The sequence below is a fragment of the Scyliorhinus canicula genome, chromosome 7 (genome assembly GCF_902713615.1).
Source record: "Scyliorhinus canicula chromosome 7, sScyCan1.1, whole genome shotgun sequence".
In the NCBI taxonomy this organism is placed as follows: domain Eukaryota; kingdom Metazoa; phylum Chordata; class Chondrichthyes; order Carcharhiniformes; family Scyliorhinidae; genus Scyliorhinus; species Scyliorhinus canicula.
In genome coordinates, this window is record NC_052152.1 from 112,220,093 (window position 1) to 112,241,721 (window position 21,629).

Consider the following 21,629-nt stretch of genomic DNA (forward strand, 5'->3'; position numbering starts at 1 on the left):
TGCCTTCCTCCACTGAGCTTCCTCCTTTCTGGTGGTCAGCAAGTCGAACTTGGCCTGAAGGTTACGCTGCTCCCTCAGCAGTCCCTCCTCCGGAGCCTCCGCGTATCTCCTGTCCACCCTCACCATCTCCCCCACCAATCTTACCCTCTCTCTTTGCTCTCCCCTCTCCCTATGGGCTCGGATGGAAATCAACTCCCCTCTAATCACCGCCTTCAATGCCTCCCAAACCGTCCCCACCCGGACCTCCCCATTATCGTTGGCCTCTAAGTACCTCTTGATACACCCCCGAACACGCCCGCCCACCTTCTCATCCGCCAGCAGCCCCACCTCCAGATGCCAGAGCGGGCGCTGGATCCTCTCCTCCCCCAGCTCAAGGTCTACCCAGTGTGGGGCATGATCCGAAATTACTATGGCCGAATACTCGGCATCCTCCACCCTCGAAATCAGCCCCCTGCTCAGAACAAAAAAATCGATCCGGGAATAGGCTTTATGCACGTGGGAGAAAAATGAACACTCCCTGGCCCTCGGCCTCGCGAACCTCCAAGGATCCACCCCTCCCATCTGATCCATAAACCCCCTCAACACCTTAGCCGCCGCGGGCCTCCTGCCCGTCCTGGACATGGATCGATCCAATGGGGGATCCAACACTGTATTAAAGTCCCCCCGCCCAGTATCAGGCCCCCCGTCTCTAGATCCGGTATGCGGCTCAACATGCACCGCATAAAACCCACATCGTCCCAGTTTGGGGCATAGACATTCACCAGCACCACCCGCTCCCCCTGCAACTTGCCGCTCACCATCACAATCCTCCCTCCATTGTCAGCAACCACCGTTGACGCCTCAAACGATACCCTTTTCCCCACCAGAATCCCCACCCCCCGATTTTTTGCATCCAGCCCCGAATGAAACACCTGGCCTACCCAGCCCTTCCTCAGTCTAACCTGGTCCGCCACCTTCAGGTGCGTCTCCTGGAGCATAGCCTCGTCCGCCTTCAGCCCCTTCAGGTGCGTAAACACCCGGGCCCGTTTGACCGGCCCATTCAGCCCCCTCACATTCCAAGTTATCAGCCGGATCAGAGGGCTCCCTGCCCCCCTCCCCTGCCGACTAGCCATAACCCATCCCCTGCCCGCCCCAGACCAGCACCCCCCGCTCGGCCAGTTCCCCACGATGGCAGCCGCGTTACTCCCCCATAGCACTCCTGTGAGCCAGCTAACTTCTGCTGACCCCGGCGGCTCCCGCCACACCTCCGACCCCTCCCAACATGGGGCTACTTCTCCCCATACATATCAGCAGACCCTCCTCCCCCTCCCGCTCTCGCGCGGGATAGAAGCCCGCGCTTCTCAGCTCCGACCCCGCCCCCATCCACCCTCCGCATGGGAAACAAAAGAAAAGCCCGCGCTTTCCCCCTGCCTGACCCCGCGGCCACGCAAAAAAGACAGCGCCCCACCCGCCCTAGAAACAACACACAACCAGCTTGAAACAGCATAAAACAGAGACCCTTCCCACCAAAAGTTAACACAGTTATTTACAAACCCTCGACCCTCAGTTAGAGTCCAACTTCTCGGCCTGCACAAAGGCCCACGCCTCCTCCGGGGACTCAAAATAAAAGTGCCGGTCCTTATAGGTAACCCACAGATGCGCCGGCTGTAACATGCCAAACTTCATACTCTTTCTGTGGAGCACCGCCTTCATCCGGTTGTACCCGGCCCTCCGCTTAGCCACCTCCGCACTCCAGTCCTGGTAGATCCGCACTCCAGTCCTGGTAGATCCGCACTCCAGTCCTGGTAGATCCGCACTCCAGTCCTGGTAGATCCGCACTCCAGTCCTGGTAGATCCGCACTACTGTGTTCTCCCACTTGCTACTCCGCTCCTTCTTGGCCCACCTAAGCACGCACTCTTGGTCAACAAACAGGTGGAACCGCACCAGCACTGCCCGTGGCGGCTCATTCGGCTTGGGCCTCCTGGCCAGTATTCTGTGGGCCCCCACCAGCTCCAGGGGCCCCTGGAAGGACCCAGCTCCCATCAGCGAGTTCAGCAAAACGACCACATAGGCCCCCAGGTCTGACCCCTCCAGCCCCTCCGTGAGGCCCAGGATCCGCAAATTTTTCCACCTCGACCGGTTCTCCATCTCCTCGAACCGCTCCTGCCACTTCTTATGGAGCGCCTCATGCATCTCCACCTTTACTGCGAGGGCCACAGCCTCATCCTCTCTTTCGGAGGCTTGTTGTCGGAGCTCCCGGATCTCCACCCCCTGGGCTGTCTGTGTCGCCAGCAGCTTGTCCGTATTCGCCTTCAGCGAGTCTCGCAGCTCCACTTTTAGCTCCCGAAAACCGCTGGAGAGTCTCCTGCTGCTCCTGCGCCCACTGCCTCCATTCCTCAAGGCCTCCGCCGGCCGTCGTCTTGATTTTTTTCCCCCGCTTTTTCTTAGGCGCTGCCACCACTATTTTGCTGGCCCCACTCCTGGTCCAGACCATAGACCACTGGGGATCCGCTACAGACACCTTCCCACGTCGGGAACCTTCGAGCAAGTACCGCTGGGGGCCCTTAAAAGAGCCCAAAAGTCCGTTCCTGGCGGGAGCTGCCGAACGTTCAGCTTAGCTCCACATAGCCGCAACCGGAAGTCAGAATTGTCAAGTCTAAAGGTATCAAAGGTGTGAGCGTGGTTTCAGCAGCAGATGAGTTGAGGTACGGACAGAACTACGGAGATAAAACTGGTCTACAAACATGTCTGCCTTCCATAACGGCACCATTGCCTCTTATGACAGGGGAATTCACCCACATTTGTGGATTTCTATGTAATTTAAGTCAAAAGCATCTAGGTTGCATGATCTGGTGACAAGGCTTTTAATGGCGTCAGAAGGAATCCTATTTAAAATATTTGACTGTCCAGATGGAAATGAGAAAAGTGAATGGAGCAGATTTTGGAGACCTCACTGTATGAAATGAAGCTGCATGTTAACACAAATAAATAGACCGTGGAAGCACTTTAAGGCAAAGTCTGATACACAGCAGCTGGGCCAGTCTGCCCCCAAATAGCCTGATTTGTCTCTCACTCGTGTGCTTACATTTTGCTATAACATTTCTCCTTGGCCAAGCTTTTGCTTATCTTCCCTAATATCTATTTATGTGGCTTGTTGTCAAATTTTGTTTTATAATTCCATTGCAAAACGCCTTGGATGTTTTATTACATTCAAGACACAATATAAATATTTGTCGCTGTTGACAGGCAGCAGTTCATGTATGCCAGGCGTGGGGCCTATACTTCAACATGCCAATTAAAATAACATACAGGCTGCACAAGCACAGATCCAGAAATTCCCACTGGGAATGAACTCTATTGTGCTGACTTTTGCCATTTAATAGAACCAGTGAGAGGATAGACCGGCAGGTGTTAAATAGGAATTTGATCTTTTGGGGTTATGAGACTAGGTTTTGTAGTTGTTGGTGTTTTCTTTTTTTTTTCCAGAGTGTTGTATTTTGCGAATGAGAATTCCAAAGGAACAGGAGTCGGCCATTCGGCCACTCGAGCCTACTCCACCATTCAATAAGATTACAACTGATCTGGTTGTGGTCTCACCTCCACTTTGCTTTAACCCCTGACTCCCTCACCCAACAATTTTGCCCCAAATAAATTCGAGGACCCATCCTCCACTACTCTTTGGGGAAGATAATTCCACGCACAATGACCCTTTGGGGTCAAGAAAAAAAGAGAAAATATTGAAATATGATGCCATGCTCCTTTACCCCAACCCCCTTTAGCTTAACAATTGCACGCAGATTTTGTTTGATACATTTAAAATACCCAATTATTTTTTTTCCAATTAAGGGGCAATTTAGCGTGGCCAATCCACCTACCCTGCCCATCTTTGGGTTGTGGGTATGAGACCCACGCAGACATGGGGAGAATGCCAACTCCACACGGACAGTGACCGGGGCCGGGATTGAACCCAGGTCCTCGACGTCATGAGGCAACAGTGCTAACTACTGCATCACTGTGCCGCCCCATGCACGCAGATTTTAAGATTAACATGGATTACAAATGCATCTGAAGCTACAATGGTCTCATTAACACAAAGTCCCTTAAGCACACAGATTGACTGCGGTTACACTCCGTTCTAAATTCAAGTTAATGCCAGTGGATTTCTTCTCAGAATACCTCAAGGTGATTTGCATGTTAGTTTCCAAACTCCATTTCTAAAGACGCTTTAAAATGTTCTCTCTCAATAATGCTTTCCACTAGTGGTTTGCATTCTGAAATCCAGTCCATGTTTTCCAGATGACTTAAACAAAGCTTCCACTCCACTTTTAACAGCGGATCCAATATCCAGGTTTTACAGCACTCCTGTTAGGAATTCTTTGCCTTGACTGTTGTATAAACTGTTCAGAATTGCTTTAACTCTAGATTCCCACATTCTATTAAGATGGCATCAAACTTTTGATTTACCTCTCAAGTCTTCTTTCCCTTTTTAAATCTGGTTACTGCAATCCCCTCTTTAACTCAGAAACTTTATTTACTTTTCCTTGAATTCTTTTGAACAATACCTTGGTCTATCTCTTAACTTCGGTCGTCATAGGATATTCTTGTCCCAATTCCCTGGTTATCTAGACTAAAGCTTGTTCTTTGGGAGGCCTACCTCTTTGCAGCTCTCGTTATGTCCAGTCTTCTGGCAGAGTTGAGAGATGTTCACCCCCTGGTGTCCTTCAACGATCAACAAACTCAGCTAAATTAAGAACAAAAAGCCATCCTACTTTAATAGTATCTCCAATTGCTAGGCAACATCTGCATACTTCTGACTTATTTACTCTTCATATACCTTTAATCACAATAGAAACGCAGTTAGAACTTCACCAACTACCACACATGTAATCACCATTGTCCAGCATGAATCCAACTATTGGCTTCACCCTCCTTTCCACAGAAACACTAAATATTTCTTATTTCTAATGTTTACCAATCCAGATATAAATTGCTTAAATCTACCTTTGTTATCCAAACACCTTTGATTTGGGACATTATCAAATGCGTTTTGGATATTCAAGTACACCACATCTACAGGTTCCCCTTTATCCACCTTGAATATTACTTATCAGATCAGTTAAACACTTTTCCTTTCACAAAGCCATGTTGACTCTGCCTGATCAAATTGTTCTTATGTAAGTATCCTCCAATAACCTCCTTAATAATGGGTTCCAGCACTTGCCCTATGACAGGTGTTAGGCTAACTGGCCTTTACTTTTCTGCTTTTTACTTCCCCCCCTCTGTTACGTTGGCTATTTTCCTATCCACTGGAACTTTTCCAGAATCTATGGAATTTTGGAAGATTATAATCAATGCACCTACTTACTATCTGTGCCATCACGTCTTTTAAGAGGCTAGAATTCAGGTTATCTAGTCCTGGAGACTTGTTTCGGTCTAATAGTTTTCCTAGCACCCTTTTTCTGCTGCTGATGATTGCATTAAGTTCATCCCTTCCTATCATTCACTTTTCAAAAATTTTTGGGAAGTTTTCAAAGTCCTCTACCATGAAGACAGACACAAAATACCTGTTCAACGCTGTCAATATTTTTTTGTTTTTGATCACCCGTTCCCCAGACTGGCTTTTTAGAGGACCAACACTAGCTTCAATTACTTTTTTCCTATTCGAATATTTGTAGAAATTTTTACTATCAATTTTTATACTATATTTCTTTCATATTCTGCTTCCTGCCTCTTATCATTTAAGTCATTCTTAGTTGGTTCTTAAAATCTGTCCAATTCTCTAACCTACCACTAATCTTTGCAGATTTGTACAGTGTTTAATACCCTTAACCTCCTTATTTAGTCACACATGATGCATCCTTCTCAAAGAGCCTTTCTCTCTCACTGGGATAAATCTTTCCTGAATGTTGTAAAATATCTCCTTAAATGTCTGTTACTGCAACTCTACCATGCTACCTTTTAATCTAGATTCCCAGTTCACCACAGTCAACTCTGTCTTCATACAGTTACGGACGCCTGGTCAGCTCTCAGTAGCTCAGAGACTGGACCAGAAAGATTTAAGACAGTGCGGAAAGATCGATTGTTCCAGGGATGGTACTATAGGAAATCGTACTTGGTTATTTTATAAACAAACATTATTAAAACAAAAGTAAACACAATATTTAAACTTCAACCCTAACAATCACATTACATGTAGTTTCTTAGCCTTAACACACTAGTTCCTATTAAATACAGCTGTAATGGCACCGCGGCGTCAATGGCCGGCGTCCTGAAGAAAACAACTGACTTAGTGGGTCTTGCTGTGGCGCAGAATCCTCATGAGAAGTTAAGAATTGTGTACTCCAGAATTCTTACTGTCCTGCAATCAGTCCCTCAGGATGCAGCCTAAAGGAAGTACACCGAGCAGACCATCAATGACAGGTTAAACATGGTAAAATTGGAGCAAGATGTTCAAAAACTAGTGGACAAAATCAACTGGGCAGTTAGAGGAAGTCATTTTACAGGCTGAGGATGAACTTTCTCTGGCATAAAAATTGGTCAAGTGGAAACCTTGGGAAGCATTAATCGAAGAAGCCCCTCACAATCAATGGAAATGGCCACTTTAAACTTTGTGAATTACACTGCTTTATTTGGCAAATCATACTGTCTGTTCTGACAATTCCAACCTGTATAGATGTTATTAAAATGAATCCCTGAAACAAAAATAAATCAATAAATAAAGCTGTAATATAACATGGAGCTCTCATGCTAATTTCGTAGACAGAAAGGCAATACTTGCATTTACGAAGCAATTTTCCTTCTGGTAGGGATATTTGGTAGCACAGTGGTTAGCACTGTTGCATCACGGCGTCTGGGACCCGGGTTTGATTCCCGGCTCGGGTCACTGTCTGTGCGGAGTCTGCACATTCTCCCTGTTTCCTCTAGTGCTCCAATTTTCTCCCACAAGTCCCGAAAGATGTGCCTGTTAGGTGAATTGGGCATTCTGAATTCTCCCTCAGTGTACCCGAACAGGCGCCGTAGTGGAGACTAGGAGATTTTCACAGTAACTTAATTGCAGTGTTAATGTAAGACTACTTGTGACACTAATACAGATTATTATTATTCATTTTGTCCAAACCCTGCCTCGATGGCAACTTTCTTGACTTTCTCCGTCGGTTTCCAATGTCTTCTGTCTGTAACTGTTCAAAACAGTATTCCTTCTCTTTCTCTGTCTAAGCTCTGCCCAGCCCCTCAAGCAGTCTCAGCGTTTCCAGACTTGAGCTTATCATCGTTATCTTAGCTGATTGCCCATTCCCATTTATACAAAAGAACAGAGCCATGCTATTGATATGCAACTAACCTCCCATTGACGGACAAAGAGACCACTGGACTCTAATGGGCTAGTAGCTGGTCAGAAAGGATGGTCCCAAAGAACAATGGATCTGAGGCATCCTGTGTATTCCCACTAATGAGTTAAAATCTCAATAGGACAATAACTCAGTCAATTGTGGGGGTATCCCTCTTTCTCTGTGCTGGCAGGTTTTTTTTCACTTTCAGTCTGTTAAACCCCTAAATTGCCTGCTACATAGGGGTCTTATTTCTGGATCAAATTTCCTAATATCTCCCTCACGTGACAATACTCTCATAGTTACCTTAATTTAGGTTTAAAACACTAGTCGTGGACCCACACTTCATTTCAAACTGAATATGAAATTCCATCATGTTGCAATCACTGTCACCTAAAGGCTCCTTTGCCCTGAGGTTATTGTCTCATTGCACAGTACTAGGTCTAGGTTAGCCTGTTCCCCGATTGGCTTTAGAATGTACTGCTTTAAGAAATAATTCGAAAAAACATACTCTAAGCTCATTTTCCAGGCTACCTTCGCCAATCTGATTTTCCCAATTTACATAATATTAAAGTCACCCATGATGAGGGGGACACGGTAGCACAGTGGTTAGCACAGTTGCTTCACAGCTCCAGGGTCCCATGTTCGATTCCCGGCTCGGGTCACTGTCGGAGCGGAGTCTGAACGTTCTCCCCGTGTCTGCGTGGGTTTCCTCTGGGTGCTCTGTTTTCCTCCCACAGTCCAAAGATGTGCAGGTTAGGTGGATTGGCCATGATAATTTGCCCTTAATGTCCAAAAAGATTAGGTGTGGTTACTGGGTCACGATGATAGGGTGGAGGTGTGGGCTTAGGCAGGCTGCTCTTTCCAAGGGCCGGTGCAGACTTGATGGACTGAATGGCCTCCTTCTGCACTGTAAATTCTATGAACCGTGAACAGTTGGGAAAAAAATAACTATCATGGTACCTTTCTTACACAGCCCATTTATTTCTTCCTGTATGCTCTGTCCTAATATAACTACCATTAGGGGGCATACAAACTACTCCACAAGTGACTTCTAGTCTTTACTACAGTATTTTATCCAAACTGATTCTACATCTTGTTCTTTCAAGCTAAGGATTTCTCTCAGTACTGAACTAATGCCATCCTGAATTAACAGAGCAGTCGTGTCGTTTTGATATGTCAAAAAAATCCTTGACTATTCCCCTCCCACCCGTGGTCACCTTTCAACCATGTCTCTGTAATGCAGCAAGTCATACATATATCTTTTTACCTGTGCTAACAATTCATTCTATTTGTTACAAGTACTACGTGCATTCAGATACAGGTCCTTCAACTCTTTTTTTTTTTAACCCATTTCGGCTTCATCTGCTGGTGTTCTGTCCCTTCCTGTTGCACTCTGGAACACATCACCCAATGGCTTCTCTGTTCCATTACTTTGTTGTTTCCTTTTGCTATGTGGAGGAGCTATTCCTTTGAGTTAGTTGAAGGGTGAGAAATAAGAGGGTGAAAGACGATATGACCAAAGCAGACTGTCCACAGCCACGTGTCCTACATCCCTACCTGGGAATTTCTGAAGGAGAACAGCGTTCCTGACCCTTGATTTGACAAGGAGGTGGCCATGGGGACCTGCTGACATGCTGCACTGCTGGTGGATGATTCGATATCACTTATTCTACACCAGGGGTGGGCAAACTTTTCCGTGCAAGGGCCACATTCAGAAATTCACAATTCACAAAGGGCCGCATAGTATATTAAGTAAAATAATTACTTCACCCGGTTATGATTCTGGGCGCCTCATATCGAACATAGAACAGTACAGCACAGAACAGGCCCTTCGGCCCTCGACGTTGTGCCGAGCAATGATCACCCTACTCAAGTCAACGTATCCACCCTATACCAGTCAGTAACCCAACAGCCCCCCCCCCCATTAACCTTAAAAAAAAATTTTAAAAAAAAAAAATTTAAAAAAAAAAATTTTTTTTTTTTTAATGACTTGGTGGGCCGCAGAAATACCTTTGGTGGGCCGCATGCGGCCCGCGGGCCGTAGTTTGCCCACCCCTGTTCTACACTATCATCCAAGGCCAGGGTGATCCGCCTCGGAGTTAAAGTCTTTTATTAATGAATTCCTCTTTGTTGTGTGTGGCACGTTAGAGGTGCATTCTTTTATAAGGACAGAAATCCCCAAAAAGTGAAATATACCATTGATCAAAGTTCTTACGGTTACATGATATAATTTCCTTGCGTTCTTGGAATGAATGGTTTCAGTTTGCAAACATGATTTTGTTTAATTAACAAGTCAATTAAAGAGCGAGAGAGGGATGAGACAGCAATTTAACCTTGCATTGTGTCTGTAAGAGAGAAAACTAAGTGCATGATAATTGTTTCATTTTAAGCTTTCCCACATTTACACCCAGTTTTGATTACTTTTCATCTGTTTATCTATTTCTTTTGGTTCTGCTGTGAAAGTGAAGCCTGGGAGCTATTCATTTGGGAAGAGTGTCATAGAATCCCTGTCAGTTTTATAGAATAAATTTATCTTGGCCAGATAAGGCTTTTTATGTAAGTGATACCACAAGGCCAGGCCACAATGGAGATGGGTGGATGAGCCCCCATCAATCATTTATATTACACAATTCTTTGCTGCATTTTGCTGGAGGAATAATCCTGCTGTTATCAGGAGACTTGTTGTGGTTTCACTCTAGTTCTGTTTGCTTCATTTCTAGGGATTATTTAAATAGAAACAAAAACAGAGAATGCTGGATAAATGCAGCAGGTCTGGCGGCTTCTGTGGAGAAAAACAAGAGTTCAACTAAGAAGGGTCATTTAGATCTGAATCTAACTCTGTTTCTCTCTACATATGCTGTCAGATCTGCTGAGTTTATCCGGCACTTTTTCTTTTTATTTCAGATTTCCAGCATCTGCAATATTTTGCTTTCATTTTAAGCGACCATCAATTATTTGAGCGACTATTTAAATAGGTGCTATGTGCCTTGTGCATAGATTTTGCTGTAAAAGAAACTGTTCACTAAGAATCCCACCTAGCCTCCAACTAAATTGGCCGTATTGTGCCAAAACTCATTTGGTCAGAATAAATTTGCCTGTAAGCAAGTGTGACCGAGGCTACACCACAATACTACAGTAATACATTCTGGAGGATGCATAATAGGACAAAAGTCTGCCATGAAGAGCATTGGAAAAGAAGACAGCTTAGCGGGAGAGGGCCGAGAGGCTTCTGGTGGCCAGATATTTAGGGCGGCAGAGTGGTTAGCACTGCTGATTCACAGCTCCAGGTTCCCGGATTCAATTCCAGCCTCAGGTGACTGTGTGAAGTTTGCACTTTATCCCCGTGTTGGGTGGGTTTACTCCGGGTGCTCCAGTTTCCTCCCACTGTCCAAAGATGTGCAGGTTAGGTGGAAGATTATACGGGGATCGGGTGGAGGCATGGGCTTAAGTACAGTGCTCTTTCCAAGGGCCGTTGCAGACTCGATGGCCGAATGGCTTCTTTCTGCACTGTAAATTCTCCGATTCTATTATTTTTCCCAGGATCTCATTGTGTCAATTTAGTGGTTTTAGAAAGAGGAGCTGTTGGATTCCAGCCTCAGCTCAGCATGTAAATGAAATATTGATTTGGAAACTTGTGTTTGAATCAGTTGGTTTTACTTACACATGAAAAATATGCTTGTGCTAAGGGCTAGAGGTTTGCAGTGTGTATCAATTATTATAAAAGATGATTGACCTATAAAGCAGATGAGGGTTATGGGGGGTGGTGTAGGCAGGAAAGTGTAGTTAAGGCCAAAATTTGATCAAGCATGATATTGCATGGTGGAGCAGGTTGGAAGGATCAAATTGCCTTCTATTTCTTGTGATCTTATTTGTTGAATTGAGCTGAGAGTTTCCTTTCGAATGTATCCTGAGAAAATGCTTTTCTGTTTGAGACAGCATTGATGCTTTTGAGGACAAGATTACTTGCTGCAGTTAACACTGACACACCTTTTGCACCCCCCTCTAGCTCTGCCAATTAGGCTGCCCTAATCCTGGGGAACGCACTGTGAGACCCTTTCTGGCTTGTGGAATGGATTGGTGGATCACTCCCTGATCTTGATCCTCCCATTCATCACAGGTTCAAAATAAATTGTCAGATCGACTCTAATTTGTGTATACCCTCAGCCAATTGTACTCCTAATAACTTACAGTAAGAAATCTTACAACACCAGGTTAAAGTCCAACAAGTTTGTTTTGAATCACTTGATTTCGGAGCGCAGCTCCTTCATCAGGTGAGTCTGAGGAAGGAGCTGTGCTCCGAAAGCTAGTGATTCAAAATGAACCTTTGGACTCTAACCTGGTGTTTTAAGACTTCTTATTGTGCCCACCCCAGTCCAACGCCGGCATCTCCACATCATGGCTAATAACTTATAATTTGGCTATTGTTAATCCTGTGACCGGTTTAGCCCACTTGGCTAGACAGCTGGTTCGTGATGCAGAGCAAGTCCAGCAGCACATGTTCAATTCCTGTACCAACTGAGGGACCGACTTCTCAACTTTGCCCCACACCTGAGGTGTGATGATCCTCAGGTTAAATCACCACCAGTCAGCTCTCCCTCTCAAAGGAGAAAGCAGTCCATGGTCATCTGGGACTATGGCAATTTTACCGTTACCGTTTACCTATTAATCTTGGTAAGAATTCTTCCTCAATCAGGAAACTCTGTTTTCTCATGTATCATTCCTGCTGTTGTGGTACAGTGGAATCTTTTAGCCAGATGTCTCAGGATGGAAGGATAGTGACATTCATTACAGGTCGATGAGCAAAATAAGTGAAAACCACGGGGGGGGGGGGGGGGGGGGGAACAAATAATTGAATGTCATGCTCATGAAGTTGGAGGGGCATAAACACTGACATAGGCCAGTTGGACCAAATGACATATTTTTCAGCTATAAAGTCTACACATAACCTTATTTCTGTAAACCGTATGCTTTCAGATACAGTGCTAGCACCCCATCCAAGAAAATATAATCCACAACTTGGCCCCGTAATGCAGTATACTATTACGATCCTAGACCAGATCCCAACAGGCTCGGATACTGGGCAGCAACCCCAATATTTTATTTAAATTTTCTAAGGCTGTGAGGAAAAGATACCTCGCTCTAGGAGTGATTTCATGCAAAATAGGGATATGGTATATTGAAACAAACTTTATTACTAACACAATATTAAAATATCTTAAACAGCACACAAGAAAATAGCTTAAAATTACACCTTAATGCTAATCAATACAGTGAGACAATAACCCTTAACCGCTATCTTTATTTCCACTCAACAAAACTACCTTGGATCTCAATCCACTTTTAAATACAGTTAGCACTCAGGAATACTTGCTGTCAAGAGATGTCTTGAAAGGGCAGCATGGTGCCGCAGTGGTTAGCACTGCCGCCTCACGGCGCTGAGGTCCCATGTTCGATCCCGTCTCTGGGTGACTGTCCATGTGGAGTTTGCACATTCTCCCCGTGTTTACGTGGGTTTCGCCCCCACAACCCAAAGATGTGCAGGCTAGGTGGATAGGCCACACTCAATTGCCCCTTAATTGGAAAAAGTGAATTGGGTACTCTAAATTTATTTTTTTAAAAGAGATGTCTTGCATACTCCACTTTGATAAAGAGGATCTTTTGAGACTGCTTAAAGAAAAAGACCTGGCGCTCTGTCAGAATAATGCAGAATCTCTGACTGTATTTCTTCAGAAACCTTCTTAGCTCACCTTCCAGCCCAAAATCTAAAACAGAACCTCAACTCCTGACTACTTCAACCCCTGGCTCCTCTCATTTACTACATTATCTCACTAAACTGAGCACACTGTCTCTAATTAATTACTCCGCAGGGAACCCTCTTAATACAAATGAGCCCAAACTTTTATGATGTTTTAATTACACCTCTGGCTCCAAAAAGTATGGCTATCTTTCAAACCAGGATTTTTTAGAAACACTACTGCAGCAGTCATACACACACTAACACAGGCTTTGAATCCTTACTGCACCAACGACACATAATACAGTATCTCTGAAATTCCTACATTCATCACAATACTTTGCATGAAAATTTGTTTTATGCTTTAAACAAGTCTACCAGGTGTCGTGATAAAGTGCGTGTATAATTAATTTTTAAAAAAATAATCTTTATTGTCACAAGTAGGTTTACATTAACACAGCTATGAGGTTACTGTGAAAAGCACCTAGATGCCACATTCCGGCGCCTGTTCGAGTACACGGAGAATTCAGAATATTCAAATGACCTAACCTATTAATTTGAAATATTGCAATTAGTGTTTATGAACAATACGTCATATCCACTGCTTGTCAACTGCAGCCTGGAAGTTATCCAAATACTTCCGTAGGCTGGCATGGATATTAGAATGTGTTTCAATACGGAACACTGCAATAGTACATTATGAGTATCAAGTGTGTTCGTAAGTTTTGAAAGTTAAGAGCTGCCTGTTGAAAAGAAATTACACATTTCATTTCCCAGTTTTGAAGCTCTGAGTCAGCAGGTAAACCTCCTGTGTTGTTCTGCGCAGCAGTTGCCAGTAGGGCCATGGTTAAGGCTTTTGTAATCTTAGTACAACCTTCAAACCTCCTGTATGGTTTGGTTAAGTTCCCAAAGCGTTTTGTTAATGGAACAACTAAAGGGTATTGACATCATGCAGGATGATCTCATTTGAAAATTTGTGACAACTTTTAGAGGGGTTTAAGACACATTTTACAGAGTTGCTGAAACTACAGTTCCAACAATTAAGACCATTGATATAGAAATCACAAACAGAATAAAAGGATTGTAATTTATACTGCTGTACTTTTCTTTGTTCTTTGTATAACCACTTGCATGACTGCAGAGTACTTTCAAGCTCTTTGTTGCCAGTGAAGTACTTTTGGCATGTAGACATGCAGGGAAATTCAGCAGCCAGTTTGGGTCCAGCACACTTCCCAAAACAACAATGAGATAAATGACCAGGAAATCAGTTTGTGATGTTGGTTGAGGGGTAAATATTTGTGGGGACATCTGAGAACTGCCCTGCTCTTTCAAAATAGCCCTCGAGATCTTTTTCATCCACCTGAGTTTTAAATTCTCCTCTGACAATGCAGTACACTCTCGTGGCATGGAGCCCAGATCATGCACTCAAAGCCCTGGAGTTGAACTTTAACTCATGCTTTTCTGACCCAGAGATTAGTGCTATCATTGCAGACACATCTCTTGTGTTGACTGGTGTGAAATGAATACAATAGGCATGCGTTGTTTCCAATAGAATTAGTAGATGTAAAAGAAAATAGGAAATGGGGGTAAATGTCGACCATTCCACCACTCAAACATCATGGCTAATCTTTACCTTAATGCCATTTTCCTGCACTGTCCCTTGATGTCTTTGCATAGAAATCTATTGATCTCTGTCTTGAACATAATGATTGTGCCTCCACAGTCCTCTGGAGTAGAGAATTCCAAAGATTTACAAACCTCTGTGTGAAGAAATTTCTCCCCATTTTGGTAATGGGCAAATTGATGGGATTGAAGGTAGGTAAATCCCCAGGGCCTGATAATCTGCATCCCAGAATACTTATGCAAGTGGGTCTAGAAATAGCGGATGCATTGCTGGTCATCTTCCAGGATTCTATAGATTCCGCAACAGTTCCTGCAGATTGGAGGGTAGCTAATGAAACCTCACTATTTAGAAAGGGAGGTAGAGAGAAAACAGGGAATTATAGACCAGTCAGTCTGATGTCAGTAGTGGGGAAAAGTCTAGAATCTATTATCAAATACTTTATAGCAGAGCACTTAAAAAAACAATGGCAGGATCGTGGAAATCATGCTTCACAAATATACTGGAATTCTTTGAGGTTGACAGTGGGGGGACAGTGAATGTTGTGTATTTGGATTTTCAGAAGGCTTTTCACAAAGCCCTGCATGAGAGATTAGCGTGTAAAATTAAAGTGCATGGGTTTAGGGGTAGTGTATTGAGATGGATAAAAAACTGGTTGGCAGACAGGAACCAAAGAGTAGGAATAAACGGGACTTTTTCAAGTTGGCAGGCAGTAACCGGTGGGGTATTGAAGGGATTGGTGCTTGGACCCCAGCTATTCACAATGTATATTAATGATTTAGATGAGGGGAAAAAATGTAATATCTCCAAATTTGCTGATGACACCACTTTGGGTGGGAGGGTGAGCTGTGAGGAGGATGCAGAGATCCATCAATGTGATTTGGACAAGTTGAGCGAGTGGGTGATGAATGGCTGATGCAGTGCAATTTGAAGTAATGCAAAGTTATCCACTTTGGTAGCAAAAATGAGAAGGCAGACTATAACCTGAATGGCCATAAATTAGGAGAGGGGAATATGCAATGGGACCTGGGTGTCTGCATACACCAGTCACTGAAGGTAAACATGCAGATGCAGCAGGCAGTGAGAAGGCAAATGGTATGCTGGCCTTCATACCGAGGATTCAAGTACAGGAACAGGTACTGCCTCACGGTGCCGAGGTCCCAGGTTTGATCCCAGCTCTGGGTCACTGTCCATGCGGAGTTTGCGCATTCTCCCCGTGTTTGCGTGGGTTTCTCTCTCTTCTCTCCCCCCCCCCCCCCCCCCCCCCCACACACACACACACACAACCCAAAGATGTGCAAGGTAGGTGGATTGGCAATTTAGTCCCTTAATTGGAAAAAAATAATTGGGTATTCTAAATTTATTTTTAAAAAGTACAGGAACAGTAATGCCTTACTGCAACTATACAAGGCCTTGGTGAGACTATATCTGGAATATTGTGTGCCGTTTTGGTCTCCTTATCTGAGGACGGATGTTCTTGCTCGAGAGGTAGTGCAGCAAAGGTTTACCAGACTGATTCCTGGGATGGTGGGACTGCCTATGAGGAGAGATTGAATTGGTTAGAATTGTATTCGCTGGAGCTCAGAAGAATGAGGGGGAATCTCATAGAAACCTATAAAATTCTAACAGGACTAGACAGGGTAGATGCAAGAAGGATGTTCCCAGTGGTGGGTGTGTCTTGGACCAGGGGTAACCTGAGGATAAGGGTAGGCCATTTAGGACAGAGATGAGGCAAGATTTCTTCACTCAGAGTGGTGAGCCTGTGGAATTCCTTACCACAGGAAGTAGTTGAGGCCAAAATATTGTCTGTTTTCAAGAAGGAGTTAGATATTGCACTTGGGGTGAAGGGGATCAAAGTTTATGGAGGCAAGGTGGGATCAGGCCATTGAGTTCAATGATCAGCCATGATCATAATGAATCGTTAAGCAGGCTCAAAGGGCCGAATGGCCTCCTCGTCCTATTCTCTGTTTTTATTTTAGTCTTAAATGGCCTGCCTCTTATTCTGAGATCGTGCCCCCTGGTTCTAGACCCCCCCCCCCTCCCCCCAAGGAAACTTTATTCCTACATCTACCCCAGAAGAATTTTGTATGCTTAAATGAGATTGCCTCTTATTTTTCTAAACTCTATGGAGAATTAAGGCCCAGTATCCTCAATCACTCCTCATAAAACAATCACACCATTCTAGAAGTCAGTCTGGTGAACCTTTGTCACGCTCCCTATATGGCGGTATGGTAGCATAGTGGTTAGCACTGTTGCTTCACAGAGCCAGTGTCCCCAGATTCGATTCCCGACTTGGATCACTGTCTGTGCAGAGTCTGCACGTTGTCCCCGTGTTTGAGTGGGTTTCCTCCGGATGCTCCGGTTTCCTCCCACAAGTCCTGAAAGATGTGCTTGTTAGGTGAGTTGGACATTCTGAATTCTCCCTCTGTGTACCCGAACAGGCGCCTGAGTGTGGCAACTGGGGGCTTTTCACAGTAACTTCATTGCAGTATCAATGTACGCCCACTTGTGACAAAGATTATTTTAAAAAATTATTATATGGCAAGCATATCTCTCCTTAGATAAGGAAATTAAAACTCTACACAGTACCCCAGGTGCAGTCTCACCAAGACTCTACAATGGCAGTAAAACATCTTTACTCCTGTACTCAAATCCTCTTGCAATAAAGACCAATATAGCATTTGCCTTTCTAGTTGCTTGCTGCACCTGCATGTTAGCTTTCAGTGACGAATGAACAAGAACACCCAAATCCCTTTGGACAATAACACTTTTCTAACACACTCTTTTTAAGAATTACTCTGCATTTTTGTTTTTCCTACCAAAGAGGATGACTTCACATTTTTCCACACTATTCCATTTGTCATGTCTTGCACGCTCATTTAGTCTGTCTAAATCCCCATAAAGCCTCTTTGTATCGTCCTCACAAACTTTCATTCCACCTTGTTTTGTGTAATCGGCAAACTTGAAAACATTGCATTTGGCATTTGGTCCCCATATTCAAATCATTGGTATAGCTTGCGGATATAAGGGACGGGATCTACCTGTCGTGTCGCGCTCGAACGGGGTCATGACGCGGCCAGTAGATGCGGGGTGAAACCGCCTGCAGCCTTCCCAGCAGCCGGTATGCCTCATGTGATCTACTCCGATCCTGTGAGGCATCGAGATCAGGATCCCACCCACAATGGGCGTGACCAAGCAATGCTAGCTTAAGTAGGTCTTAAAACTACTGAGGCCCACTCACCCGGATCTATTGGCTTCCCGGCATCTTTAATCTTTATTGTCACAAGTAGGCTTACATTGCAATGAAGTTGCTGTGAAAAGCCCCTAGCCGCCACATTCCGGCACCTGTTCGGGTACACAGGGTGAATTCAGATGTCCAAATTACCTAACAGCACGTTCTTTGGGACTTGTGGGAGGAAACCGGAGCACCTGGAGGAACCCCAAGCAGACACGGGGAGAACGTGCAGACTCTGAACAGACAGTGACTCAGCCGGTAATTGAACCTGGGACCCAGAACACTTTGTGGGGTGGTAATGCCCATATGTGGGGGGGGGGGGTGACATTGGCGGCCCAATCTCTGAGGAGCCGGTCTGGCCAGCAAGTTCAGCTTCCCAATGATGAAAATAATTCAAAGCGTTGGCTAAACCGGTGAGAAACTCCCCAGGGCCTAAATACGTGACTACGTGTCATTGAATAGAAGTGGGAAACTCACCGGCAGAGCCGATGGGAAACTCCCAGCAAAACCGGACACAAATGACACTTAGAAACTTTTCCGGTAGACCGTGCCTCAGGATATAAGCGTTTTTAAAATCTAGCATGTAACGCTATGGAATCTTTCTGCAGTGAGCTTTGTTCAAGAGTTCTGGTACAGTATTTCTGTCTGTGTTGCACTTAGATGTTAAAATGCAAATGTCAGCTGAATTTTAAATTTATGCATTTCTGGCATTTATTCACTCATAATCTTGGTCTGAATCTGAGTGTGTATTATGAAAACACAAATGGCAGCCTCTAGACTGATTCCTGTGTTGAACTTCAATAAACAGTTTTAAAAAGTAACTGAGGAGGTAATTCAGTTCAGTGTACCTTGCTCAGAGCAGCTTTTGAACTGGAGCTCTCCGCCTTAATCCTCTTTCCCTGTATACTTTTATGTTCTTTTTTTCAAATGTTAATTCATTTTTAATTGTAATTTTCACGACCTCAACAACCACTTGTGGTAATCACTCCCATGTTCTAGCAAACCCACTGTGATTTTTTTTGTAACTTATTCCTTCGTTTAATGTGCAGTCAGGACTTTTGTCCAAACCATGAACTGACCAGTGACAGGTTTGTGCTGGCTTGCTTTGGAACAGACATCTCTTGAACTGGACTGACTTTCCCTTTATTTCCATGAGGTGGAGGCTCCCACTGTTGGCTGATTACAGCCAGATTGAACTAGTGTGTATAAAGAACGCGCTATAAACAGAGTTCAGAGGAAATGTTCATCTGGCTAACATTCGACGAAATCTCTCCACTGGGAGCAAGTGAGAAGCAAGGCACGGTTTTGTTTAGGACTGCATTAACAACAGTAACAGTACAGTAAAGGGAAATTAATTGTTTTATTAATTGAAAAGGAGAGTGAATTCATCTTGTGGTTTTAGTATCAAGGTCAGAGAGGGCACAACTCTTCGTGGGTAAGAATAATATTTGATGAGGCAGTGCACTATACTATTAACTCAGATTGTTCTGTCTGTTTCTGCCAGTGCAAAGTCAAGGACTGCAATTTCAGTGCTCACGAGAAGCTGGTTCAGATTCACTGGAGAAATGTAAGTGTTGTACTTAATCTATTGAATGAGTGTTGCTTGAAGTATTCAAAAAATGTAAGTGATTTATTGCAGTGGTCCTCAGAATGTGGCCTGGGGAGTGTTGGCGGCCCGGGGAACAGCCCAACATGCAAGTCATTGACACGCAACCAGGGCCATACGAGAGGGCAGGCCTGAACCCTCACCCCACCACTCATGCAGCAGCACTGGGCTCCATGGGGTATTTTTCCCTGCCTAAGTGGTCCACAGACTGTGTGTGTGTGTGTGTGTGTGTGTGTGTGTGTGTGTCCCAAATCGACACAAGTGTGAACAATAACAATGTCGGTTTATAAGCAAGACGTATGGTATTGTTGCAATATAACAACTGCAAGCTCAGCTTTTTAACACTGTAGGGCTGAAAACAAAGAGAAGGAACCAGCTGACCATGGAGCTCGAAATTAGACTGTTGCTCTGAAGAAGAGTCATACGGGCTGGAAAAGTTAACTGTTTCTCTCCCCACAGACCTGCTGAACGTTTCCAGCATTTTTCGGCTTTTATTTCCGATTTCTGGCATCGGCGGCAGCATTTTGCTTCTGTGAGACAGAAGCCCTCCAGTGTGGAACCAGGCATCACCTCATTGATGTCTCATCAAAAGCAGCTCCATTCTTCCTTTAATTCTGGACGGCAGGATGGCACAATGGCACATTGCTGCCTACGGCGCTCAGGACGCTGGTCCAATCCCGGCTCCGGGTCACTGTCCGTGTGGAGTTTGCATAGTCTTCCCGTGTCTGTGTGGGTTTCACCCCCACAACCCAAAGATGTGCTGGGTCGGTGGATTGGCCACATTAAATTGCCCCTTATTTGGAAAAAAAAATAATTGTGTACTCTAAATTTTTTTTTTTTTAAATTTGAATCATTCTTTTGCAGTGGCAAGTGGAGCAGATGAGGTAGCACTGGGCTCTATGGGGTATTTTCCCTGCCTAAGTGGTCCACAGACTGAAATGCTTGGTGTTTTTCAATCTCTTGCATTGTTTTGAGAGAGTAGCTTGGATAATTGTGATAAAATACAGCCTGATCTTTGTTTGCTCCTTTGTTTTCTTTTTTGTGCACAGGCACATGGGCCAGGAGCAAGAAGAATTCAGCTGGATACGCCAGAGCAAATTGTCAAGTGGCGTGAGGACAGAAAGAGGTGAGCTCTTTGTTCGTGTGCCTTCAAAAACATCAGAAGTTAAGGTGCACTTTGGCCTGTGCGGTAGGCAAGGCATTCTTCATGAGCATCATCCCTGCAAGGAACATGCTGAGGCCTAGGTTTTCCGACCAGACAAAAGAGTTTCCATTTGAGTTTGGGCTTGAAAAATCTGCTGATAGTGAGAGGTTGGAATGAAGTGAGGAGTTTTATAGTTTTGTAAAGTTCCACTGTTGTTGAAAATAATGTGTTTGAGTAGGAGAATCGAGTTGAAGGCACTGGATGTAGGCAGGAGGAGGAATATGCCAGACAGGGTATCTGCAACCTGGAAGGAACCGGAGAGCAGAGTTTGGAGGAGCAGTGAGTTGGTGATGAGCTCTTCACCCACCTGTACTCCTACACTCTCACCCTGGTGGATGTTTCGGGGTCAGGCTTATTTGAATGTTCTGTCGCGATCTCTAGGTTCTTCTCCAGAACGGAGAGGAAAACCACAACCTCGTGGTGTAGCGTGATGTGATGATCAGACCTTCCGTTGGTTAGACCCTGACTGTTTTCAAATTTCAATCTGTAAGAGGAAGAAAGCCCTTCTGTTTATGCGATAATCATGTCTTCAGCTGACAACTATTGTTACGTTGCACTAAAGACCAATGCCCGGTTTCTAACTATGTAGGTTTGTAACAGCTGTTATTTTTAAATAGTACCTTATCGTGTTCTCAAGACATTCCAATGTGCTCCCCACATGATAAGATGGTTTTGAAGTGAAGTTACTATTAATTACGTAGCCACTTTGTGCACACCAAAGCCCCACAAACAGTAAATAATTAACTGGTTATTCTGTTTGCGTGAAGTTGGTTGAAGAAAGAATGGTGACCAGGCCAATCTTCTCCTATGGAATCATTATTCCAAAAGGTTGCATCCCTGACCATACACACTGAGGCTGGATTCTCCGTTTCAGCGGCTAAGTGCCGGCTCGAACGGAGAATTCGCGGGAGGTTTATGATG

The 21,629-nt window shown here is 44.5% G+C and overlaps 1 protein-coding gene and 1 pseudogene across 2 annotated transcripts in view; both read left to right on the forward strand.

Annotated features, from left to right (window-relative positions):
* nufip1 (nuclear FMR1 interacting protein 1) overlaps positions 1 to 21,629 on the forward strand; it is a 53,357-nt gene that overhangs the window by 19,173 nt on the left and 12,555 nt on the right. For both annotated transcript variants that reach the window (XM_038802696.1, XM_038802695.1), the window contains exons 4-5: positions 19,403 to 19,465; positions 20,554 to 20,630. In XM_038802696.1, the coding sequence (XP_038658624.1) occupies positions 19,403 to 19,465; positions 20,554 to 20,630 (140 nt within the window). The remainder of the gene's footprint in view (positions 1 to 19,402; positions 19,466 to 20,553; positions 20,631 to 21,629) is intronic.
* On the forward strand, positions 5,739 to 6,598 carry LOC119969284 (annotated as a pseudogene).